Source organism: Notamacropus eugenii, chromosome 5 (genome assembly GCF_028372415.1).
Source record: "Notamacropus eugenii isolate mMacEug1 chromosome 5, mMacEug1.pri_v2, whole genome shotgun sequence".
Classification (NCBI taxonomy): Eukaryota; Metazoa; Chordata; class Mammalia; order Diprotodontia; family Macropodidae; genus Notamacropus; species Notamacropus eugenii.
This window is the reverse complement of record NC_092876.1, coordinates 445,274,010-445,301,166: the sequence shown is the minus strand read 5'-3', so window position 1 is coordinate 445,301,166 and position 27,157 is coordinate 445,274,010. Positions and strand designations below refer to the sequence as shown.

At 39.8% G+C, this 27,157-nt stretch overlaps 1 protein-coding gene and 1 long non-coding RNA gene across 2 annotated transcripts in view; both read left to right on the top strand.

Moving 5' to 3' along the window:
- LOC140503123 (uncharacterized) overlaps positions 1-6,290 on the top strand; it is a 33,384-nt gene extending 27,094 nt beyond the window's left edge. Inside the window, exon 3 of the long non-coding RNA XR_011966709.1 lies at positions 6,140-6,290. This is a non-coding gene — a long non-coding RNA (uncharacterized lncRNA). The remainder of the gene's footprint in view (positions 1-6,139) is intronic.
- An 18,985-nt stretch (positions 6,291-25,275) lies between these two features.
- Positions 25,276-26,188, top strand: LOC140507211 (polyglutamine-binding protein 1-like). The gene has a single exon (XM_072615228.1). It carries the CDS (start codon positions 25,365-25,367, stop codon positions 26,115-26,117), a length of 753 nt encoding a protein of 250 aa, XP_072471329.1. The 5' UTR covers positions 25,276-25,364; the 3' UTR covers positions 26,118-26,188.
- Positions 26,189-27,157: the final 969 nt, after the last annotated feature.

Sequence of the window (27,157 nt, the reverse complement as noted above, 5' to 3'; positions counted from 1 at the left end):
ATGAGTAAATATAAAAGATAGTTTGGTGTAATAGAAAGAACACTGGACTTTGAATCAGAAGACATGGACCTAAATGCTAGCTAACAGGAACACTTGGGGAAGTCATTTAGACTATGCCTCCCTTTTCTCATGTATAAAATGGGATAATATTCCAGTGTTTTGGGTTTGTATTTTTTGTTTTTTGTTTTTGTTTTTGTTTTTTTGCTAAGTGCTTTGTAAACTGTTTAGGGTTATGTGACAAAGCCTGACTTAGGAAGATCTGAGTTCAAATCTTGATTCAGGGACTTAGTGATTAAGGGACCTTGGGAAAGTGACTTAACCTCTGTATCTCACTTGACTGTATCTGTTAAAAATGGGAGTGATAATAGCACCTATTTAACCAAGTTATTGTGAGGATCAAATAAGTAAACATACGTAAAGCGTTTTGCAAACCGTAAGGTGCTACTCAAATGCTAGTTATAATTATTAAATGGAAACTAATATTACGGAATAATGTAGCATATTTGAGCCAGCAAGATACTCTAAGGGAAGCAGACATGATATGGGGTAGATAGGCATGGGCTCTAATAGGAAGAATTGCAGCAGGAACACTGGATTTTGAGTCAGAGGATATGAATTTGAATTCTGGCTCTATTATTTCTTCCGTATGTGACTTTCATGGGCAGCTAAGTGGCTCAGCAAATAGAATACTAGAACTGCAGTCAGGAATACCTGAATCCAAACCCAGCCTAAGAAACTGGCAGGGCAAGTCACTTAACCCCGTTTGCCTCAGTTTCCTCATCTGTAAAATGAGCTGGAGAAGAAATGTCAAACCACTCCAGTATCTTTGCTAAGAAAATCCCAAAGAGGGTCATCGAGGGTCAAATATGATTAAAACAACTGAACAACAACAACCATATATGGCTTTGTGCAAGTCACTACACCTGGGACTCGGGTGCTCCATCTGCAAAATGAGGAATTTGACCTAGATGATCTGTGAGGTTCCATTTCATTCTACACCTATGGCTGCTCCTCTCTTCCCAGCCAGGGTCTGAAGAAGACAATAGGACAGCTTTTCTTATTCAGCTTCCCATGATGGGTCATCTATATTTTTAGCTAAAGTATATTCTATATGTGTGTATGTATACATGTATGTGTATATGTGTATATTCAATGTTTCACACATGTCTTGATTGTGTCTTCTGATCATTAAGAATGTTTCACTGACTCTCTTTACTTCCTTTTTTCTTTCTGCCATTACTGTCATTACCTCTCCCACCTTACAATATAGTATCATATAACACAGAATTGGTATTTTACATACTTAACATAGAGAGATACATATCTCTTTTTATTATATATTGAATTAGAATTATATATTTAGCATATATACACACATATGTGTGTGCATGCATGTTAACAAATAGAATCAGAATGTAAAGGTAAAAGCAGATTACTTTTTAAAAACCTTAGCAGGACCCTTCCAAGACAAACTCCTTGAAGTTACAGATTTTCTTATTTATGAACCTGAGAGAAATTATTATTTCTCTCTTAATAATTACTGAATTAGAACTAAGGATTTTTCCTCCTTTCTATTTCCTCATTCAGAAATCAGTTCCTTGTAGGTTATTCAGCTAGCATCTGAAAGACATTGCTGATAATTCCGTTGGATTAATTTTTCCCTCAATCTTGTTCAGACCTCACCCAAGAGGGGAAGCCCACTGTGTTCTACTCAGGCTTGTGGGGAGTTGGGTTTGGGTAGAGCTTTGGTCAACATCGCCTGAGGCTACAAAGGGCTATTAAAATGTGCGTACCCTTTGACACTGCAATACCACTTCTAGGACTTATCCCAAAAAATCAAAAAATATTTACAGCAGCTCTTTTTGTGGTGGCAAAGAACTGGAAATTGAGAGGATGCCCATCAGTTGGGGAATGGCTGAACAAGTTGTGGCATATGAATGTAATGGAATACTGTCGTGCTATAAGAAAAGATGGTAGACTTCAGAAAAACCTGGAAAGACATATATGATCTGATGCTGAGTGAGGGGAGCAGAACCAGGAGAACACTGTATACATTTACAGTCACAATGACTGACTTTGATAGACTTGGCTCTTCTCAGCAATGCAAGGTTTTAAGACAACTCCAAAAGGCTCGTGATGGAAAACGCTGTCCACATCCAAAGAAAAAATTAAGAAGACTAAACACAGATTGAAGTATACTATTTGCTCTCTCTCCTTTTGGTTTGATTTTGCTTTTTCTTTCTTGTACTTCATTCCACTGGTTATAATTTTTCTTTGCAACATGACTATGTTTAATGTGAATGTATATGTAGAGCCTATATCAGAATGTACATGTAAAACCTATATCCGATTGCATACCATCTTGGGGAGGGGGGAGAAAATTTGGAACTCAAAAGCCTGTGGAACTGAATGTTGTAAACTAAAAATAAATAATTTTTTTTAAAAATTGCCTCAGCCTAGGGTAGTCGGGGGGTAAGAGTGACAAAATCAAAGTTATATCTCCCAGCCCTTCACTAGAACTCATCCACCTGTCACTATAATATTCATTCTTCTTATTAATTGTTAACTAGAGTTGATTGCCATCTGTTGGGAACACCCACTTTTCCAAGTGTATATAAGCATCAATAGGCTTCCATGGTCTTTGGTTTAGAGGAGACAGCCAAATGACTGTTCATTTATTAATTACTTGATAGCCATAATTAATAAAATGATCAATTACCCAGAAACTAAGTTTCTTGAACCTTTTATTCATCAAAACCCTCATATCCTCTATATTGTCTAATGCAATTCTTGTTTCTGTTTTGTTTTTACTGATTCCCTCAAATGTTAGTACGCTCCTCCAACTATCTTATGTTTATCTACTTGCATTTATTCTTTTGGTGCTTCTGCTGTATACATGCATGTGTGTCTACAGAAAGCAAGCTCTTTAAGAGCAGGGGTTGTTTCGCTTGTTGTACGTGTATCCCCATGCCTCATATAGCACCTGGAACACAGCAAACATCTGATTTTTTTGATACAGCAATTGATAATTGACACTAAATCAATCCGTAAGTGATGGAGAAGAAAGTAAGAAATCGTGTCTCCGTAAACTAATTCCTCTTGGCCTCTGGCCATTTGGAGTCCAATATTCTATTTCCAGCGATGACATATTCAAATAAATAATCCCTTGTGCTTACTTTATCTTGCGTGTGTGGTGGGGAGAGAGATAATAATGGATTAAAGGACTTCATGGTCAAACTAATTAGTAGCATCATTTGTGGCTATTATTTATCAGCACACAGGTTTCAACTGGATTTCATTAGACTTAGTTGCTTTTTAAGCAAAGAAGGAAATCTTTTACTTATTTTACCTAATAGCACATTTGAAACATTCATTCTTACTTTAAACTTAAAGTGATAGACAAATGTGAGAATGTGTAATTCCCTTAACATTCTACTCTGTTTCTTTATAAAGACACACTGGGGACTCCGATTCTCAAAGGCTATTCCAATGGAGCAGAAATTCTGACAATGTGGTACAATAAATAGAATGAACGCGGCATTTGGAGTCAAGCCTAAAAAAAATCATGCCTGACTCCTCATTCGTAAAATGAAAGGGTTGTAGGGAATGGCATTTAAGGTCTAAATCTATGATCATAGTGTTAGGTTTTAGAGTTAACCACCTTTCGCGTATTCTACATGGCATGATCACCCCTCAATATGATGTTTATTGCTATATTCATATCATCACCCGAGTTTTAAGGTAATTCTTGATAGTTTCTTAACATTTGAATGTCTTAATTATTAATACTGCAACTTCCCATTAATTTTTAAGTTAGTTTTGGAATTTTATCTTGTTTTATTAAATAGTGACTATTTAAATAGTTACTACATTTAAATATAGAAACCTTACTTTCCATAATCAATGTTTCTGTCTATGAATCTTTCTCCCTACTCCCTCTCTCTCTTTACTTCTCTCTCTCCCCCACATGTCTTGCACACACACACACACACACACACACACACACACACACACACACACACACAGTTCCTAAAGTCTTTCTGCAGTTCTAACCATTGAGAGAGAGAGAGAGAGACCCCAATCTTTTAGGCCTAAATAAATATCAAAGGCTCTGGCTACACAATTTATTGACTGGATAACAAATAATAACACAAAGACAAATGAGTATTTAAAATATATTAGCTGTCAGATCACAGCCATAGTCACTTGACGCCTTACTTCTAAAACATAGTCTTGGTATTCAGCTTCTCTGCATAGTAACCAAAATCTCTCAAAAATTCTCTTCTTATTTGTTCAAAATCTAGAGATTAAACAGTTCCCTCAGAGAATAGATTCTTTCTGTCTTCTCACACAGTCTATCTATAACTGGAAAACTTCTAAAATAACAGTTCCAAGTGTCAAATATTCTCATTTGACTCCTCAGTTCTATCAGGAAAGAAGTCCTCTTCATCTTCTTTTTTCTCTTTGTCTCATTTTGCCTCTCTTTACCCATCTACTCTAACAATTCCTTTAGAATAGAGGGTTTTAACCATTTTGTGTATGCCATGGACCTTTGTAACAGTCTGCAGAAAACTATGGGCCCTTTCTCAAGATAATGTTTTAAATGCATAAAATAAAACAGGATTATAAAGGAAACCAATTATAATAAAAGAGTCATCAAAATATTTTTTCATAATTTTATGGACCCCAAATTAAGAACCTTCTTCTAGAATGACAGCTAAATTTCCAGTTCTGCACAAATACTTACTAGGATGACAGTTAAATTGTAACTGTTCAAGGTTATGAAGCCTCTTGAGGAGACAATGTTAGTTTCTACAATCTCTGAAATAGAGGCTATTGAAGCTGGTGTTACACTCTGATCCTTTGATCCTCCTCACCTCTGTAATTTCTAATTTCCTTCAAGATATAGCTCAAGGTAAATTAGATTTTATGATTGCCATTTAATCAGGAACTAGAACATGTATAGAAAGACATGTAAGTCACTTAAGACTTGCCTCAAAAGATGTTCCTTATCCAAAGTGAAACTATAATCATATTTGAAACCTGGTTGTAGGAACTTGCCATTTTTAGATGCTATGGGACTATTAAGTGACTGTTCTTCTGAGTCTAACTCCAGGTATAGGAAGCAAGAAAGGCAATCTGAGCCTCCATTACATGATGCCAGTAAGCTCATGAGATGCTGGTATGAACTGCATAGGTGATCTCAAGGGAAGGGTAGGAGAGCGGCTGTTCAGCATGGGTTGAGGTGGGATTCTCCTGACTCAGTTTCCCAACTGACACCTGGCAGACTTTAAACCTGACTGATTGCAAGTGGACAATCTACTCCTGCCTGGAATTGACATGAAGTTGGGGAGATATTGTTTTCCTGCAATATCCCTCTTGGTGGCAATTTATTATAGTCAAAAGGTTTGTAAGCTTAATACCAGATCTATTCAATTATAGATTATTGGTAGGGGAACATCCGAGGTTAAGTCTAAAATTAAGCTATTAGCCATAGGACTTTAGACCAACAACATTAAGTTAGGGTCCTTTTATTCTTAGTAATGCTGAGGAGACAATTAGGTCAAGTTAGCAACATAAATATTATCTATGTCTCGGTTTATGTTTTAAAAAAATTCTTTTTGTGGTCCATATTGTAAATACTTTAAAAAGATGTATCACCTGACCAAAAGTTTGAATTGCTTTATCTGTTATAAACTGTGTTAAAAAAAAAAAAAAAGACGTAGCTCAAACGTCAACCCAAACTTCCCCCCTCCCCCCCGGATTTTTCAAAATTCTCCCAGTTCTTGTTACCTTCTTTCATTTGAAATCACTGTGCATTATCTTGCACATACTGTTTATTTATGTGTCATATTTGCTATGTCCTGATAACAGAATGTAAGCTCTTGGAGGGCAGTATCTGTTTTATTTTGTTTTTATATCCCAAGAACCTGGCACAGTACCTTGCAAACAGTAGGTATTTAATAACTGTTTGCTGAAGTTAATTGAACTAAATTGAATTGGCAGGTTCCACAAAGCTAGAATAATCAATTATGTATTTCTTTTTACTTATTTATAAAATAGTTATATTATTAAAATGTTACAAGGGGAAGAAGAAATGACATTTGTGTGAGAACAATGTGTGTTTTTTTTTAAACAGCCCATCAAAGTCCTCGTGTCAAAACACAGGCAGTTCTGAGAGGACCTGAGAGAAAGCAGCTGATCAAAGAAAAGGGGTTTACTGGAGGCAAAAACAGCCAAACCATCTATTCTGAGAAGCTCACTTCCATATGATTTTTGTGTGGAGTTTAGAGGGGTTAAGTAGAAAACCTTAATAAACAAATTATTTTTTGGTAGCTATAGTGCAATTGTGTATTATGTATGGAAATTTTGTTTTCTCCAGCTTAAGTAGGGGTGATTCATTTCAAATAAGGAAATTGAAGCAGGTTAGTCAACAATAGGAAACAGAAGTCAAGTGCAAAAGGGAAACTGAACCAGAAAACCAGAATGCCTTGCAGCAGAGTAGGGAAGTGGCAGAAGAAAGAGAAGAGTAGAGCAGCTGCTTTGACCTGAGACCAGCTGAGCAGAAGACCGTGGGCTTTCCAGCTGCTGGTGGGAGCTGATATGATTGGAGGAAAGAACTGCTGTTCAGAAGAATTGATGTGAGAAGAGAAGCACTGTCTGGGAGAAGGGAAATGGAAAATGTAAGGGGCCTTGCCTTTTACTGCCACCTACAGTTTGAAAAGTAGAAACTCCTCAGAAATCTTTTTGCACTGCTTTTTAACAAGATATTTGTAAAAAGCTTACTTAGCACAATGCCTGACACACAGTGGATGCTATATAGTTTTTATTCATCCCCCTGCCCCCTTTACTGCCTTGAGTATGGTTTGAGTAAGGGAAAACCTTCAGAGCCCAGTAAGCCAACCTGAACAGTCAGTAAGAGGAACATGTGCTTGACACTGTGCTAAGTGCAGGGAATACAAAAAAAAGGCAAAAAGAGGAGGCAAAAGACAGTCTGCTCTCAAGGAGCTCACAACCTAGTGGAAGAAACACCATACAAAACACTTATGTACAAATAAGCTACAAAACAACAAATAGAAAATAAGCAACAATGAGAGGCACTAGAATTCAAAGAGATTAGGAAGGGCTTCCTTCCTGGGAAAGTAGAATTTTAGCTAGGACTTAAAGGAAGCTAAGGAAGCCAACCAGTGGAGATGAGGAGCAGGGGTAACCAATCAAGAGAACATGGAGGGTATAAAGTGTAAGACTGGAAAGGTTGGGGGCAGTGGGGTGGTGGGGATGATGGCTATGAAAGCCTTTGAATGAAAAACTGAGGATTTGTTCTTTAGATTACTAACTTAGGAGAACTATTTTGTTAAGAGATGTAATGCTGCCAAGGACGTGAAGAACTCTGTAGATTCACAAAATTTGAGAATAACAAAGGATTGTAATGGTCATATAGTCCACCCAAATGTAATGGAATTCCACTATAACATATCCAGCAAGTGGTCATCCAGCTTCTACTTGAAGACCTCCAAGGAGGGGAAACACATCACCTCTCAAATGACGCCATTATATTTTTGAATGGCTCCAATTCTTACAATTTTATTTGTTTGTTGTCCCCCTTCCCATAACCAACTCAGGCTTAGGGTCTTTGTTTTTACTAAAATAGCTTAATACTGCTTCAGCTGTCTGGTCCAACTGGGAAGTAGACAACTTCTGAAAAGGCACCCTCAGCAGGTGACCTTGGTGCAGACTATTTCTTAAAGAGACCAAGGACATTATGACTTGTATTCCAGAATTGGGAATTTCCCCAAGCACACTGATTCTTTCCATTCAAGTGCCTTCCTGCTAGATTTCTGTAAAACAACACCACACCCGCATGGCCATTATGTATTTATGAGTGAAGTATTTGGTTATGATTATTCTTGTTTTTGCCACCTTGCTTAGTAACTGATGATAAAGGGTTAATGGTTTCATCCTGTTTTGTTTAAATGGGAAGCACTTCAGTCAGCATTTAGGAGCTTGACTTGTGAGTGGCAGACATATAATTTTCCATATGTGGCAATGCCCCCCCCCCACTAAGGTTACCCTTAGGTTTCTGAGAGTAACTGCAACATCAGGACCAACCCACCCTATTTCTAACCCTAAATTCAACTGAGAGAAAGATACAGAGAAGAGAGAGAGAGAAGAGCGAGTGCTCTGTGCTGCACATCCAAAGACGAGTCTACATATGTATGGATAGGTTTATCACTTTTGACTGGATTCAGTACTTATGAAAACCAACCATGTACTTAGGTATGGAAGGATTTTATTGGAGATTACCTTCTCTTGCATCTCTAAATTCTCTCTTGGTGACGTCATCAGGTTACTTGGGTTTTGTTATCACCTCTATGTCAATTACTCCAAAATCTATACATCCAATCTAATCTCTCTCCTGAGCTCCAGTTTCATATTACCAAATGCCTGTTGGACAATTCAGACTAGATTTCATGCAACCATCTCAAACTCAATGTGCCCCAAACCAGAATTCATTTTCTTTTCCCCAAAACCACCCTTCCTCCAAATTCCCCTATTGATGCTGAAGGCAGTCAAGTCAGTCAACAGTTAATTTCAGTATTAACCTTGAGTTCTCACTGTCATTCACCTTATGTATGCAATCAATTGCTACATCTTGTAATTTTTATGTTTATATCAATCTCATTCATCACCTTTCCCATCACTCACATAGTAAGCATCATATTTTAGCCTCTCATCACCTCTCACCTAGACTACTACAATATTCTCCTAATTAGTATCCTTGCCTTTGGTTTCTTCCCACTCCAATTCTTTCTCCACACAGCTGTCAAAGTGATTTTCCTAAAGCACAGATCTAACCATATCGCTCTCCTGCTTATATAACTTTAGTGCTTTTCAAATACCTCCAGGATGAAATATAAAATCCCTTTTTTTCATTAAAAATCATCAAAAACTTGACATATATGCATATATAGGTATGTGTATATATGTGTGTATATATATATGTACTTATACACACACACATACACACACCATGTCTTTGAATATCCCAATGGGAGGATGTACACCCTCCTTCCATATCTTAGAATCATCTTAAGAACCATCTTCTATATGAAAGATCCTGATCCCCTAGCTGCTATGGCCTCTTTTAACATCACCTTTATTGCTAATTTGCATGCACAAATATAAGCATGTACATATAAATCTACTCTCTTAACTTTCCTCCCTTTTTCAAGTCTCTTTCCTCTTAAAACTATCCTTCACATAGCTTCCAAAGCAATACTCCTAAAGCAAAGAATGTTTGACCGTGTTACTTTCCTATTCAATAAATGTTAACAGTTCTCTAATATCACTAGAATAAAACTCTTCTAGTATTTAAATTGCTTCACAGCCTAACTTCAACCTACCTGTGATTTTAGGCTTATTACACAATACTCCACTTGGTGCATTCTACATTCCTGCCAGACTGTTGTGCTATGTTTGTCCTTCGTTGCCAAAGAAGACCATGCCATCAGAGAAATGATGACATGACTTGCACTTAACTTTGTTTTGAGCAAGGGAGGGCTGTGCAGGTCATTCCTCATGCATGGCAATCTGTCTCCTATCCTTGTGCCTATCCACCCTCAGCTCCTCCATCCTAAAGCTTCAGTGTATTCCTTTCTCACCTCTGCTTCTTAGAATCCCCAGTTTCATGCAAAAGTCAGTTCAAACACTACCTCCTCCATGAAGTTTCTCTAGGTTGCTAGTACCTGACCTGACTGAAACTACGTTGTACTTATTTTGTTTGTTATGTGTACATTTTGTCTGCATTGATAGAACGTAAGTTTCTTTAGAGCCAACGATCATTTATTTTTGTCTTTGTATACCCATTTCTCAGCACATCATCTGGAACATAGTAGGTGTTAAATATCTGTTGATAGTTTGATGGTGATGTCTGATGCTAGCCATTGTGGAAGACAGACTTGGCAAAAAAAATAATAATAAAACCAGTCTAAGAAAGGGTGAAAGAGGTGGTAGCGGGAGGAAAGGGATTGAAAGTATTGTTTTTATGTCAGCAATTTTCATTCCTTTTCTAAGCTGAGATAATGAGATTTTCTCTATTTTTACAATTAACATGACAAATTGTGCCAGGTATTTATCAGACATGTCACATTAACTGTAATGGGAGTGCCTAACTCCTTCACATCAAACATTAATTATAGGGAGAAGTCATCTACACAAGCCACCACAAATCAGAATGAAAACTGACCCTTCTTACCTATTGAATTGCTGTATCTCATTAAAACACCATTTAAATTTTGCAGCTCTATTCCCTTACCTTTAGTTGTTCTGAACTGATATTAATTTTACAAATTGTGTCTATGTGTGTTCAGATATCTACACACACACTATTGGGAGACCAATAATCTTTCGCACTAAGATATATTTAGCACAAATTACAAAATACAGCAAAAATTAAAATGACAATGGACCCTGATTGAATTTCAGAAGCAATTCTAATCCTTTTTTTTAAAAAAATAATGAACCAGTTTTAAGTAGTTTCAGGTGTGCACTGATTCCAAATGAGGCACCTTTAGAAATATTATTAATCCTTTCAGGTCACTAGCATAGTTCAAAATAGTTACAGTTATAATTAAGAAAATAAGTGTTAACTGTGTCTTAGAATAAAATAAAGTGTATCAAAAAAAAAAATCACCCTCCACGGCATTAGCACTCTCTCAATGCATTATTTTCCATCATGATATCAGCTGTAGAGAAATATCACATGAAAATGGGGTATATCCAAGATTGGGCATATTATTAAATAAGGAGCCTTACTTTAATTCCCAAACTCGCTAATCTATACTTGGGACCTAGGATGGCCTTAGAGGTGTCTAGGTTCACAGTTATTACCAAGGGGAATGTGGATAGAAAGAGTATTGAATGTAAGTTAAATGATTTAGGTTCCCATCTTGACTATGCTACTTACCACTTGTGTAGCCATGGGCAGGCATGTCACGAAGTACCTTTCTGGTCCCCAGTTTCTTTATTAGAACAAAGAGGGAAGGGAACTGCACCAAATGGCCACTGAGATACCTAAAAGCACTAAATCATGATTTTATGAAGTATAAGTCTTTTTATCTCTCTGACAGATGAGGAAACTAAGACTTAGAAAGGGGAAGACATCTGCTCTCCCCTTGGAAGGAAGGCTGCTTTTAAACTATTACAGCTACCCTGGGGAGCTGGCTTTTAAAGGGGGATTTGGATTGGGTGAACCACGGGAGCGTGGAGTTGATACAGTGATCCCCTAAATGTTCTACTATACAGGAGGAGTTCAAGAGGGAAGCTGAACTAATCTAGAATTAGAACTCACTGGAGAACTTCAAACTATACAACTCTCTCATCAAATGTTTTATCTATCTAAAAAAGAGAAGATGAGGCTGTGCTCCATGAGAATGGACTCTGAAGATGCACAAACATGCACAAGCCTGTTAATATGTGTACAAACAACAGGTACAAACAGTTGCATAAATGGTTTGGGGAAAAATCAGCTCTGCTGACAACCCAGAAACTCTGATTCCTGCCCTTACTTGCCCCACCCCACCCCCAAGCTTCCAGGGTAGGAAGAGAATAAAAAGTGATTTTGCCAGGGATGGCTCCTGAAAAAGCAGAAAGTAGAATTATAACCATTTCCAAGATCTTCTGGGAAAAGAGGAGAAAGGGAACAGGACAGGAATAAGTTCTGAGGCTCTTCTGAAGGTGGCTGGATCCATAGTCCAAGTATGAGTCCCTAAGACAAAGATACTCCAAGTTTAAGATACTCCATGGGTCTGAATCCACTGTAAATTATATCTTAAAACACCTACCAATGCATTTACCTTTTCTGCTAACCCTGAGGACACAATTAGTTCAAAAGAAAAGCATGTAATGAAATAGTATAATAAGAAAAGTGGTAGTAAAATATTATTGACTACCTTACCTTGGGACATACTTTCACACACATAAATAAACTTTCATTGGGAAGAGTAGGACACATAAGGAGAGCATGTAGCTGGCTGTTGTAGAGAGGGAGCAATGCAATGAACAGGATGAGTCTCACTTGTGAAAAAACAGGCACCCCTCTAATACGGCAGGACCACTGGCATCACATGGCGGTGCCATCGTGCTATTGCCAGTGGGCCTGTTCCCTAATGGTCTTCTGTAGCTTGAATTCTCTGCTAGGTGTTTAGCCTCTGACAGATACATGAGTATGATGGGTGGTATCCCTAGGTGTTTCATACTTTTTGTCTAGTGTGCTGCTTGACAATGCTCCAAGTGCCCCATGGCTGTTGCCTGTCGCTGCCAAGTGTACTGTCACTGAGTACAAGGTTCTTATTTTAGTTTCTGGCTTTGTTCAAAACCCACTATTGAGAATCTACTTATTCCCCATAAAAGGAAGATTGATTCTGCTACTTCTCTTTTGGCTTAAAGCGTAGAGCTTAAGTTACAGTTCTTTTAGATAGGCAAATCCCTAATATACCCAGTCACTGGATAAGTTGGAAAGGAAAGAACCTCTGCAGCATTGCCTCCCATAAGGAGCACACTTATCTGTTGTTGCAGCCTTAACTGAAGTAGGATTTCTTTCTGAATCGTTGCTTAATGTCTGATTGCTTTAAAAGGGAAATAATCAATTTTGGAGGAGCTATAAAAAATAGGTACACTAGTGCACTCTTGGGGGAGCTGTGAATCCGTTCAGCCTTTCTGGAAAGCAATTCAAAACTATGTCCCAGATATGTTACAATAAGACATACTTAAAGAAATTTTTTTAAAAGAGGAAAAGGATCTATATGTACAAAAATATTTATAGTAGTTCTTTTTGTAGTAGTCAAAAATTGGAGGCTAAGGAAGTGTTCTCCCAATGAGAATAGCTAAACAAATTATGTTATATGGATGTAATAGAATGCTATTGGGCCACAAAAATTATGAAATGGACAACTTCAGAGAAAACTGGGAAGAATTCTATGAAATGATGCAGAATGAAGTAAGCAAAGCTAGGAGAACAATTTATACAATTATAGAGAAAAAAACTTTGAAATACTTTAGGAACTGAATCAACACAAAAATAAAACATGAATCCAAAACTAAGAAGATGAATCACAGCACTCACGGCCTGCCAAAGAGGTCATAAACTTAACTCAAGGTACAGAAAAAGACAATGATAACCAATAGGGGAATTTGTTTTGTTGGAAAATCTATGTATTGAAGGCTTTTCCTATTTTTTTTTTAAATTGCTCAATGGAAAATGTAATAAACTATATAAGGGACAAATTTTAAAAAAACTTTAATAAAAGACTTTAAAATTTATTATTATAATCATAATTTAAAGTTCTTCCATCTCTCCCTTTGCCTCGTTCCTCCAAACTTATTTTCTTGCCAAAACCACCCTCCAACTTTCCCTATTTTTCTAGTCCATCCCAGTTAGCTTCATGAGCTAACATTTATTTAGTACTGATCTTCCTGTCTTAAGTCCCTCCTTTTCCCCAAAACAATTGTCAAAATGATATTCTTAAAGCAGAAATCTGCCCACATCAGTCCCCTCAGTAAGCTCCAGTGGCTCTCTATTACCCTTAAGCTAAACTACTCTTTTTAACAACCTAGCTACAATCTACCTTTACAACATATTTTACAATACTCTCCTTCATGGACTGTGGGGTTAAGCTGAACTTGCCTTCCTGCTTTTCCTCACATACTCTTTCATCTTCTATCATGTGTGTCTGTACAGACTATTATTTCCCAGTCCCTTGTATCTGGAATGCGCTCTTGCCTTACCTTCCATTCTTAGAAACCCTGGCTTCATTCAAAGTTCTACTCAAGAATTACCCATCTGAGGCCTTCCCTACTCTCTCTAGCTATTTCTCTTCCCTGAAATTACCTGGGATTTACTCTGGGAAAGACCTTACTTTAGAAAGGTCAAAGTCAACCATTGCATTGTGAGTCATCATTACCAGTTGTCTTGACTTCTGTCTTGACACTGGACTCCATGACTCTGCAGGAGACAGTGAGGCTGACGACTTTGCATGGCTCTGCCTCACTTAAATCCAATTCATGAGCAAGTCAAGACATCACCTTCATGACTTCTGCCCTGAGAAGCTCTTTGTAAAGTACTTATGAAGTTCTCCCATGATCCATTGCTCCTCTTCAAGAACAAAAGATGAACAATTTTGCATTTACACATATGTGTACATGTTTCATCACCCCCAATTGAATACGTGTTCCTTAAGGCCACAGCTTGTTTCATTTTTGCCTCTATATTCTCAGTTCCAAACACAGACCCTGGCATGCAATAAATATTCAGAAAATGTATGTTGACTGATGACAGTGTTTCAGATCTTACCTTCTTAAGCCTCCTGTATCACTTCTTGTTCCCTACCTGTCCAAAGAGGACAAATGAGAAAATTCAGGTTCTCCATTCCCTTTTTTCTCTGTTTTTCATAATTCAAACCTCTATACTATTCTTCCATCTCTGATGATGAAATGGCCTTATTTACAAAGTCATTCCTTCATTTCTTTTAATAATATTCCATCATTTTTCACCTCCTCCAAAACTTGGACCCTTGAGTTACTCTCCAACTCTCTTAGATTTAATCTCTCCCTATTTATTGGCACTTTATTGCCTACAAACATAATCAGGTTTCCTTTCATCTTATGTAAGGGGAGCACTGGCCTATGAGGATTCAGTCCTTGAAGCATGAGCAGATAGTCTCTGCCTACATGTAGCTGGTCCATGAGAAAACAATTGTTAGATGGTCTCCACCAAGGATGACTAAAGGTGGATACAACACGATGATGTCTTCTGATTGATCACCGAGTCAGAAGAACTAATGACTCAGAAATAGTTGAGGTAGAAATAAGTGTGCACATGAAATGCATGACCCAGGAATCTCAGTATCTTTCCTTGACAGCTTTGAATGCAAAGCCATTGCTTTGAGTGACTGGTGGCTGGCTGATACCATGGCCACCATATATTAGTGAGCACATAATGTCTATTCCTTTTGCATTATTATTTCCTGATCTTAGATAAACAAGAATTCTGAGGTAGGAGCACCCATGCAACCTAGTGAGTTCAGGAAATCTTAAGGTCCCATCAAAGTGCAATTAGTAACAAGTAGCAATACGACAGCTACTTCAGAGATCAAGACCTCCTCATAACGAGAAGAAATTCCAGCTATGGACACTAATCATCAGAATCCAAAAGAGATTTATACAAAGGGAGAACTTCATAAGTACTTTACAAAGAGCTTCTCCGGGCAGAAGTCAGGAGGTACCCCCTCAGCCCCAGGCTGTCTTGCTTGGAAGTTGCTTGACAAACTGTACTATACACTTAAGTGCCCTCTCTCTAGGGACCTTTTGTGTGCAAGAGGAGAGCACACGCTACGTTTGGAGGATACGTTTTATACCAACTGTTCTTACCATGCCATTGTTGTAAATGTCCTCTTTTAAATACTTATAGAAGTCAACTGGTTGATTGATAATAAGGAATAATCCCTTGGATGCTCAGGATCTGAGCACCAAGACACCACAGTCCCTCAGGAAAACCCACAGAATGCTAAAGGGAATCAGTAATAGTCAGCTGATCTCTGAGGATCCAGACCTATAAATGTGAATGCCCTGCAACGGACGTGATCCCAGGAGTGCTATACTATAAGCTTTCATTTGACCCTACCATATCCTTACACTACCATTTCTTCTCCCCCGCCTTCACAGTCAAACTCCAAGAAAACATCCTATAACAGTCGATGACTCTACCTCTTGCTTCTCAACCTAGGAGCAATCTGACCTCTGATCCACTCACACAAGAAAACTGTCTTCTCCAAGAGTACCACACTCTACATGTAGTATTCTTTTTTCTTCCTTTTTGACCTCTCTAAACTTTTCAATATTGTCATTCATTCCTCCCTGTGTTTCAAGGATTCTATAGGTCTCCTAAATGTCTGAACACTATCTCCTCCTGGGGACACTCAATGGATATAGATCGCTTCTGGTTCATCTCCTACCTCTCTCCAACTAGGAGTCTCACAGACCTCTTAATTTCAATGTGTCCAAAATTAAATTGGTTCATCTTTCCCCAAAGTAGGGGCTCCTATAAACTTTATTATTTGTGTTGATGGCATTATTTAAATTTGCAACCTTTAAGCTATCCTTGACTGTTCTTTCTCTCTCATCTTCCCCATCCCACTCCCACCTCCCAACCCCACCTCTATATTCAAGGAGTTTTGAGGTATTGTCAACTCTGCTTCCATAATATTTCTTACCACTGTTCCTTTCTCTTAATTCATATGGTCACAACTCTAGTTCATACTCTTAGTGTGGACTATAGCATTGGCCTCCTAATTAGTCCCCCTGCTCCTAGTCTTTCCTCTCACTGCACCCTCCGTAACATAACTGCCAAAATAATGTTCCTGAGGCACATGCCTGACCATGCTTCCTTGGATGAAATCCAGATTCCTAAGGCTGACATTTAAATCCCTCCTCAATGTCTCTTCCCAACATTATTTCATATCTCTTCTTGCCCCCCTCAATTCTACTGCCTTACCTCTATTTTTTATTTCCAATTTATTCTGTATATAAATTGTATATTGTCTCTCCCATTAGACTGTAAGTTCCTTGAGAGTAGGTATTGTATTTGCAGCATTTAACACAGTGCCTGGCGCTTGGTGGGTGCTTAACAAATGTTGAGTAGCCAACTGATGGACAGTCAACCTGGGGTATCAGTTGATCCTGGAACTCAGCATTCAAGCACTTGCCACTGTAATTTTGCATAGACTCTCTCCCATGCCTTGAATTCTTTCCCTCCTCACCTCATCCTCAGAATCGTTTGCTTCCTTCAAGGCTCAGCTCAGGTATCACCTCTTTCAGGAAACATTTTGACCCTCAACCCCCACGCCAATCACAGATGTTAAGGTTCTTCTTAAAATTATATTTATCTGCTTCTGTACGTTGCATATTAGTCTAATAAAATGTAAGCTCCTCAAGGTTAGGGACTGTTCCTTTTTTTAAATCCCTTTTGCTGAGACAAATACCTTTCACATGTAGGTAATTAATAAATGTCTGAGTTGAGCTGAGAAAGTCTACCTGATGCATATCCAGGCATACATGATTATCCTCATTATGATTAGATATCTGGAGAAATGGGTCACTCAGATCTTAAGGGTTCAAATAATCAATAGTAAATTCAAACATCTCCAGGTAAAAGCACTCTCCAAGGCCCTCAAAGTAGTAATTCACAGAAAGACAAAAGCAGTTAAGAGACACAGAGTAAAAGTAACTATCAAAAATGTTTTGACTAAAGTGCACACAGAACCTATGTAAAATTGATGCTATCTCAGGGAGCGAGTGGGGAGGGAGGAGGACAGGAGGGGAAGAGAGGGGAAAAAAATTCTAAGATACATGGAAGTGATTGTAGAACACTGAAAACAAATAAAATAATTTTAAAAAAATGTTTTCTGGATTTCCAAGAGTTCCTGAAATGGGCGTTATTCCCCCCCCCCACCCCAGAGCCCCTGGGTTGAGAAATGTCTGTTGAGTTTCTAGGCAGGGTTGGGCCTAGTAGCCACTTTCTGTTGTGCCCCTTTGCCTGGCAGCTGCTTGGGCCCCCCTCTCTGTTGTACCCCTTTGCCTGGCAGCTGCTTGGGCCCCCCTCTCTGTTGTACCCCTTTGCCTGGCAGCTGCTTGGGCCCCCTCTCTGTTGTGCCCCCTTGCCTAGCAGCACCTAGGAACCCCTGTCAAAACTGTTCTGTGAAAAATGTGTGCTATTGGAACCGCAAGGCTGTACTGGAAAGTGCTAAGATGCTTAAAAGGCACACACACCTTTGTTCGGGGCTGCCTCCTCTGAGGACAGCCGCTGGCTAATAAAGACGCTCCCAAATTCTGAATTGACTCTTGCTTGTGCTTTGTCTCGGTCCGTCCATTTCACTTGGAGGTTCCACCGAGATGGCCTCTGGCTCTGTGTGCACAGGCAAACCATCTGCCCTGGACAGCCAGATTGCGCTGTGACTTCAGGGGGTGGCCACCGGGATTGATCTTCCCCGGCCCTGATCTCAAAGCACAGCCGTGCAAACCAGGCTCCTGGTAGCAAAATTCCTGCTGAGACTGGACGTAGAGCTGACCCTACCTCACAGGGTCCCAGCATTGGAGGGGTTGGGTCTTTAACCAGTATGAAGAACTTGACGATTCAGAGGGTGATAGGCAATATTACAATTCTCGAGAAAGGGACGTCCCTCCATCAGGTCAGGGAACCTGGGGGAGGGAGGCAACTTACAGAAACTGAAGCACAATTTTTATACCCTAACGCAGAGAATCCCATCTCCCCACTATCCCACCATTAGAGTCTTCCTGTTTACTTGCCTGTTTACTTTATATCTTTCTTGACTGAAAGACCACAGCTAAAACCCAGATCAATTCACCAGGGCACAAAATTAATCCAGACTCTCCCAGGCCCACTCACAGATAGTGCCAAATGATGTAAAAGGAGTGTGGGAGGGGTAACTCAAGCCTCCTCAATTCCATAGTTCCCTGATTCACAAGAAGGCTCCTGAAGAGCTATAAATCTTAAGTCATGAGTCAAGACTAGGGATCATTTTAAGGGTCCTAGAAGGCAGTGAGTGGGAGATGAACAGGAATGATTTCATACCTCATAGGCCTTACTGTCCTAGAAAATTCAAAGTCTTATCAGAATCATACCATTAAATGCCTTCATATTTTTATCTATGCGTTTTCCTTTATCTGTTTTGCTTTCCTAAGATTCCTTCTTTCAGTTTCATCCTAAAATCCCATTTTTTTAACTTCTTCCTTCCTTGCTGCCAAAGTATATGATTTTACATAATTATAGTTCCCTGGAAATCGTAATGTAAATTATTCCATTTCTTTCAACCACCCTCTCCTTTTTCCCCATCTCTCACAAGTTCATCCACTCTATTAATGCAGGTCAGCCCTTGTTGTGTAACTAGAGTCTTCAAGAGTTACATGGATTACTGAGACGTTAGCTTACTTGCTCAGTCCAACAACCTGTATGTGTCCTACACCAAAGACTTGAACCCAGGTCTTCCTCATTCTTAGTTCTCTATCCATAACACCTTGCTGCCTCTCTCAACCACTTCCAAATATGAACAAATGTGCAAATCAGATTTTTAACTAAGGTAATTACACTTGCTTTATTACAGTAAAATCTTGATTCATTAGCATGTTCAAGCAACTATAATTGTTTTCCTTTGCTCAACTTTTAGGACAATGAGAAATCACAACAGGTTGCCATCAAGAAATCCTATAAGGCAAGGATAAGAAGGAATAGAAAGGAATGGAAAGTATGGAATGGGAATTCTTTAATATATTTGGGGGATAATAACAATATAACCCTATCTTTGATACCTTCTATATCAGTATCATGAAAAATAGCATTTGAAATGATGATTTTGTGGACTTTCAAGACTCTGAAACAGCAAATAATAAATTAGATCCAATGCAAGGTACTTACTGAGGCAGGAAAGTGGACATACACATTAAAGAAAGTTTTTCAACAGTAAAAGTTAAAACAAACCTAATCTTTTGATTAACCCTTAGAAAGAAAAAGGAAAGAAATAAGCATTTATTAAGTGGTAAATGCTTTACAAATATTATTTAATTGTCTCATTTGGTCTTCACAACAAAACTTGGGGGTTAAGTGCTTTTTATCTCCCTTTTCCCATGGTTAAATGTCTTACCCAGGGTCTCCCACCTAGGTAGTGTCTGAGGCCAAATCTGAACTTAGATCTTCCTGACTCAACCCTGCATTGTTATCTAGCTGACTAGAATATATCAGGACATTTAATTAATCAGAACACTCATTTCCCTAAACATTTCAGTAAATGGAGGCCTTTTGGTACTCCTACGCTTCATTCAAATACATATGGGGATAGTAAAAAATTCCTTCCTATTGATTTTTCTATTCCATGTATCAAAAACTTAAAACTCTAGTTTGTTTTGTTTTGTTTTGTTTTTTAATAGCAATTCAGTTCAATTGTGGGACAGAAAAAGTTATTGCTTTGACCACAAGAGGCAATACTAGTTAAAGTGCTGTTACTACTAAGGGTGGCACAGGGCCCATTCTCTAATAGACTATTTTTCACCTCTCTGACTTTTAAAGGCCTCTCTCCAGACAATCTGGAATGCTTTGCACACATTCAAAGTACAATGAATGTTTCCCTTCTTTTCATGCTTTCCAATCTACCCAGCTGGTGTTGGATAACAATTCTCTATGTTCCTTTCAAACTGTGCCTCCTACTGTGTCATTTGATGAGCTAGAGATAGGCTGAAATTATCCAGCTGTGATGTAAAAAGTAATTGAGAATTGTCCCTGGGCCAGTGCATTTCACCCTTTGAGACTATCCTGATTGAAGTTGTGTTACAAATATGTTAGAGTATAAATATGATTTCCTCTATCACTCTGACATTCAGAATGGCTTACATACCAAAGAAAGTATCGCTGATTTCAAAATGGTGACTATGGTGAAAGGATAAAGGAATGACAGGGTAATCTTCCAATCATCTCCTCCGGAAAAAAATACCCACCAAACTAAGAAGTATCTTGAGGGTATAGGGAGGTAATATGAAAGTTCTCTGATCTAAGCCCTTAAATCTGTAAATTTAAAAGCATTTTTTCACATTTAGGCAATATGTCATCATTTGGACATGGATAACTTAGTAGAAAAAAAAAGTGTTCCAAAAAACTAAGGTTCATATCTGGTATACTACAGCATTTCTATCAATTCGATGAGTGGGAGAATAATATCTTTCATTTATGTAGAGCTTTAAGATTTTCAAAGCACTTTACATATGTTGGCTCATTTGAATTACACAAATACCCTATGAGGTAGATGCTACTGCAAGTCCCATTTTTATATATTAAGAAATGGAGGCACCGAAAAGTTAAGTGACTTTCTCAGTGTCACACAACTAGTAGGTATCTGAGGCAAAATGTGAACTCGGTTCCTCCTGATTCCAACTCTAGCACTTTATACTGAGCCACCTACCTGCCCGTAAACTCTTTCTGCCCCTTTGTCCCCTTTTCTGTGTGATTACTTTAGAGCCCACAAATAGGTAAAGGCACTCTACTCAACTCCCCATATTTTCCCTTCCAGAACCATGCTAGTCTAAAACACAGTTGGAATAGGCTAACTGGTGTGAATATATACAGCATATCCTTCAAGATCATATTCTTCTTCATAGGATCATAGATTTAGAGTTGTAAAGGAGCTTAGTAATCATCAAGCCAAACCCCTTCATTTTGCAAATAAGGAAAGTGAGGCCATAGAGGTAAATGACTTGGCCAAAATCACAAGGGTTACTGAGGGATTAGATTTCAATCCTTCATTAGCTTATGTGTTTACATAAAATTCCCATTAAGTGGCAGATTGCATTTTTTTTTTGGCAGGGGGAGCATTAATTTATAGATTTCCCTTAAAAATGAAGCTCCCTAGCTAGTAGAGTATCTTGCTTATAGCAGACAGTCGATAAATATGTGTCGATTTGCATTAAATTAAAAGGAGTTGAACGTTAGATAACACATAAAGGAAGATGTATAAAGCCATTATCAGCTTTGGAAATGAAAGTACTTAAGAAATCAACCTTGAATTCTGCCCCTGACAGACATACACAGAAGATTTGGGTTTAAAAAGTTCATGGCTACAGGCTGGTTAGCAGCAGCTTCTCATTGCTTCTGTAATACAAGAAATTATATTACACAGAAGACCATTTCTGCATTCATGACTCATTGCTGCAAACATTCCTGCCTAACTGTGGCTGCTCATATTCTATCCAGCTTTTCCTGAACCTCGTTTTAGGTAAAGAGGATGGACTGTGCCTGCACTCCTTTGGACTTCATAGTTCCCTGGCACCTTCTCATCCAGGAAGATCCCTTCAGCCTCCAGACTCACACCTTGTCACTATCATCCCTGGAACTCACAGCTCCTCAGAGCCTTCTGCTGGAAGGGGGGTAAGGGAGGGAGGGCTCCCCTTGGCTGGAGGTGGAAAGCTGAGAGCTCTTCCCAGAACTTCCATTTAAGGGACTTTCCCCCTCCCCAGTTACCTTTCCCATCCATTTCATATTCTTTTCGTGTGTAGACTTTCCTCATTAGATTGTAAGTTCCCACAGGGCAGGAGCTGGCTTTTTCTCTTTCTTTGTATCCACAATGTTTAGTGGCAGGCATTTCCTAAGTGTCCATTGACCGTCCTATAGATTTGTGAATGTAGGGCAGCACCAAAGAGGACTTTACTAATGGCTCTGAAAAGCAAGAAACAGATGTCTACCTGCTAAAATAGCGTATTCCATATACATACACGGATTCCACCAACGAGATTCACTTGGTTCAGGAATTTTATCTTTTAAAATGCAATTGCCTCACTGGGAAAGTTAAACCTCATTCACACCATAATGTAAAATAACTATATCTAATAATTAGATCAATACCTAGATGAGTTACATAAGTACAAATCAACTCTGAATGACTTATTTTAGGCTAGGAATTGTCACCATAGTGACTTTAGAGTCAGGAGGCAGCAGGAAGATATTGAGTCTTGGGGGAAAGGTAGTGATGGCTTATGTAAAGTTCTTTCTTCACCTTAAAGTTTATATAAATGTCAACTAGTAGAACAGTTTACATTATTAACATATTTAAGGTTTATTAGCAAAGGTGGTCATTTTGGTGAGTTTAAAAGAAGGATGCCATTGTAGGGGATAATAGGTCCACTGTTCTAGACTGAGTCAATCCAATTATTTTCAAAGTTGAGACTTCCTCAGTGAAGTGTGAATCTATAATTACTCAGGTTTACATTAATTAACAAATCTACTCAGTCATCTCAACAAGGCATAAATGAATATGTTCACACCTTCCAAAGGAAATCAAAATCAAAATGTTCACACCACTTACTTAATTACTCTACTCAGAACTTTTTCCTTATCCTGGAATTTAAAGTTCTCCAAACATAGTCAAAATCTCAAAGGTCTCATCCTTTTAGCTTCAAGATTAAGTTCATGAGCCTCCTACACAAAAGAGCCTCTCCCTTTTCTATTCACTCCCTACTCTGTCCCCAATACCTTATTTTCCCAGATTACCTATCAAGGTATTGATTAGTTTTGCATATACACATATATATAGATGTATATATGTGTGTGTATCTATATACATGCGTATATATGTATATCATGCATGTATGTGTGTGTGTGTTTTATTTCCCCAATTAGAATATAATCTTTTAAGGACTAGAAGTTCTCACTTTTGTCATGTCCCCCAAGCTTAGCTCATGTCTGGCACATAGTGAGCATTTAATAAATGCTTGTTTATTGGTTGTTTGATCTATCAATTCTATGGATCTGTCTACTCATGAAATTTTCAAAACATATCTCCTTCAAATACTAAGGATCCACTGTGTTGAAATTTATTATAGAATTCTCAGATAAAAAAGGAATGGGCTAAAGGGCTGCAAAAGGTTAAATATAACAGCACTTCTTCATAATAAGGACAGTTAAATTTTGAAATAGGCTGCTGGGAGAGACTGCATAATGTCCTTCCTACAAGTCTTTAAACATAGCATTGACTTACATCTATTAAAATGAATTAGTCTAGAACCTATCCAGAGGTTAGAAGCCCTCTCAAGGTCCCTTCAGACTTATAAATCCTGTGTGCTCATAACAGACTGAAGGTCTGAATATTTCATAGACACCTTAAGAAATATACCCTTAAGATCCTGAACCTTATAATCATGGAAATTGTAGCAAAGCATTTTGAAGTCTTTAGTTACCTTTAAGAAATAACACTCTTTCTTGCCTCTGAGATTCTCTCATAGTTTTGAGTGCCTTGCCCTGAAGTTACTCAACCTTTATACTGCTCGGGGATTCCCATTATGGTTTACCTCCCCATTTGGGAAGAGAGAAGCAGGGAAAAAGCATTTATTAAGCCCTACTATGTGGCAGGCATTGGGCAAAGGCTTTCATAAATACTATCTCAGCTATCAGGTTGGATTTCACTCAGTAACCTATCATTCCAGACCTATGTCCTATTTACTCTTAGGTTGGCTTCCACCATATATCTGGTAACTACCTATTTATAGCTTGTCTTTCCAACTAGCATGGAGCTTCCAACTCAGCAAATGCTTAATATATGCTTGCTGACTGACTGACCAATCCCAAGTCCCATTCCCACCACCTCTAGTCAAAACTTTCCTTTTTTCTCGTTACCCCAATAATCCAGCAAACAAAATACACAGTAAGACTTAATGGCATAACCTCCTACATTATATTTTTAAACGAGCCTTTCTTAATGCCTTTACCCAGAGGAGTGGGGAAAGAGCCTGGTAAAACCTTAGATTTATACTCATGTTATTAATTATAATCCATAGTACTATATTAATGTCAAGCTGAGTACTTCTGCACCTTTTGGGCAGGGATCCTCTGGTTCCTAAACCATGTTGGTAGCTGCTTGTCCCGCTCATGCACAGGAGAGAATGAATCTTTTCAAGTAGATTTAAGTTTTGTGGAAATTGTAAAAGCTGTCGACTATTCAGCATTGTACAATTTGTCACTGCACGAGTTCAGAAAGCTGCTGCAATTTCCTGCTTTACTCCCAAGTCATGTAAGGTGAGTGGAGTGTTTGTTCCAACAAGGTGAAACACTGAATAAGTAAGTGCTGCCTTGCTGCTTAATGAACTACATTTGATTAGCTAATTAACCTCATACAGCACTTTGCAGAAACAACCAAAATCTTATTTAGTGCTGCAGAGAAAGGGGGTAAGAGAGACAGACAGCCTCTGGCTATATTCCATAGAAAGAAACCAATCACTGATCTAGGAATTATGTCGAAGTCAGCTGTGTGTGTTAAATCATATTCTGGTTGGCCCAAAGGTCAAAAATCCATACAATAGATAGGATGGGGTGTGAGCACATGGAGGAAACCAGGAGTAACGGGAGCTTAGAACATATGAGGTCAAAAATCAATACTAACATAGCTAGGATAGGGTGCGAGCACGTGGAGGAAACCGGGAGTAACTGGAGCTTAGAACGTATGAGGTCATTATCCCCGCCCCTCTCAGCAAGTGCGCATGCCTAGAAGTCCCTCCCTCCCCAAAGGGGGCGGGGCCTCACATGCCCCTCCTTCGGTCCAGCGCCGTTAAGTCGGGAGGCGGGGACAAGGACAGTAGTGACGTCACTAGGCCAGCCCCTCCACCTGCGCGGCTTGATTTAATTCCCGAGCCGAGCGGAGAAGAGGCTGAAGGAGGCCTGCCGCTGCCGGGCCGCGCCTCTCCCATTACCCGCACCACCACCACCGCCTCCCCCACACGCCCGTCCCCACCACCCCGGGGCCCTCGCCAGACTCGCTGCCATGCCGCTCCCCGCCGCCCTCCAGTCCCGCCTGGCCAAGCGAGGCCTCCTCAAGCTTATGGAGCCCGAGCCGGAGGAGGAAATCATCGCCGAGGACTACGACGACGACCCCGTGGACTACGAGGCCACCCGCCTGGAAGGCCTGCCCCCCAACTGGTACAAAGTCTTCGACGCGACCTGCGGCCTTCCCTACTACTGGAACGTGGAGACGGACCTCGTGTCCTGGCTCAGCCCGCACGACCCCGGCTCGGTCATCACCAAGGCGGCCAGGAGGCCCAAGGGCGGCCCGGAGGCGGAGGAGAGGATGGAGTGCGGCTACCACGACAAGGCCTCGGAGCGCGGCGGCTACGACAAGGCCTCGGAGCGCGGCGGCCACGACAAGGCCTCGGAGCGCGGCGGCCACGACAAGGCCTCGGAGCGCGGCGGCTACGACAAGGCCTCGGAGCACCGCCACGACAAGCCCGACCGCGAGGAGGCCAAGGAGCGGCGCCACCACCGCCGCGAGGAGCTGGCCCCCTACCCCAAGGCCAGGAAGGCCGGCCGCAAGGACGAGGAGCTGGACCCCATGGACCCCAGCACCTACTCGGACGCCCCCCGGGGCACGTGGTCCACGGGCCTCCCCAAGAAGAACGAGGCCAAGACGGGCGCGGACACCACGGCGGCCGGGCCCCTGTTCCAGCAGCGGCCTTACCCGTCCCCCGGGGCGGTTCTCCGGGCCAACGCCGAGGCCTCGAGGGCCAAGCAGCAGGACTGAGCCCGCCGGCCGGCCCTGACTTTGCGGGGAGGGGGAGGGGGGAGAGAAGGGGCTGGGTGCTGGGAGGAGACCACAGGTGTGGCGGCCCCACCTGTGTACAGAGTGACGTCACTCCCAACAGCGGTGACGTGTGAGAGTCGGCCATGCAGACTTATCCAGCTGGAGGTGACAAGGTGTTCATGCCATTCTAGGGTGACTTTTAAATATTTCTGTAAAGAATCCTAAACTGTGAAGATGGAAGGAACGATGGACATCGTCTGAGAATTGCTTAGCAAGGGACTTCTTGGATCAAACCTCCTGGAGAGACGAAAACAATCTGTTGGACCGAACCTCCTGGTGGACCCTACTGAATTTCTGGTCCAGCCAACCCAAACCTTGCTCTTTGTTAGCATTTTATCTTTCTTCTGCTATATACTGACTGGCACAGAGGTACTTGAGCACAAGTGCGCATGGACCAGATTCTAATTTTCAAGAAACTATGAGTGGAAGATAAAAACCAAAAAGTGCATCCAAGTCTTTGTAACCTCTGAACCTAGTCTTTGTAAAATTAGAGTTATGGGTCTCTTGGGTTTATAATTATTATTATAACAGGACATTTGAATAGAGCTTTTATTTTCCAAAGAACTTTTGATATTTAATCGTTTCTTTAGTTTGTCAGTGCTCTCCTTTCAAATCATCAAATACTGTAAACTTATCTTATTTGACTTTCGTATCCCCCAGTAGAATTTAAGGTTCTTGAGGGTAGGAAATATTTTTTCTTTGTATTTTCATTGCCTAACATAGTGCCTTATGCTTAGTAGGCATATAATAAATGTTTGCTGAATGTAATAGTCTAATTCCTTCTCTTTATAGATAATTAAATGTGTCGGGGGAGAAAGATTAAAAAAGAACATGGATTATAGGATTATAACCAGATGACTGAAAACAAACTAGAAATTACCAACTGAAATAGTTTCTCATGTTGTAAAATATTTATGAACATTATTATATTCATTGAGTGTATTAATGAAATATGAGTGGAAACAGGCTTTTATAAGTAA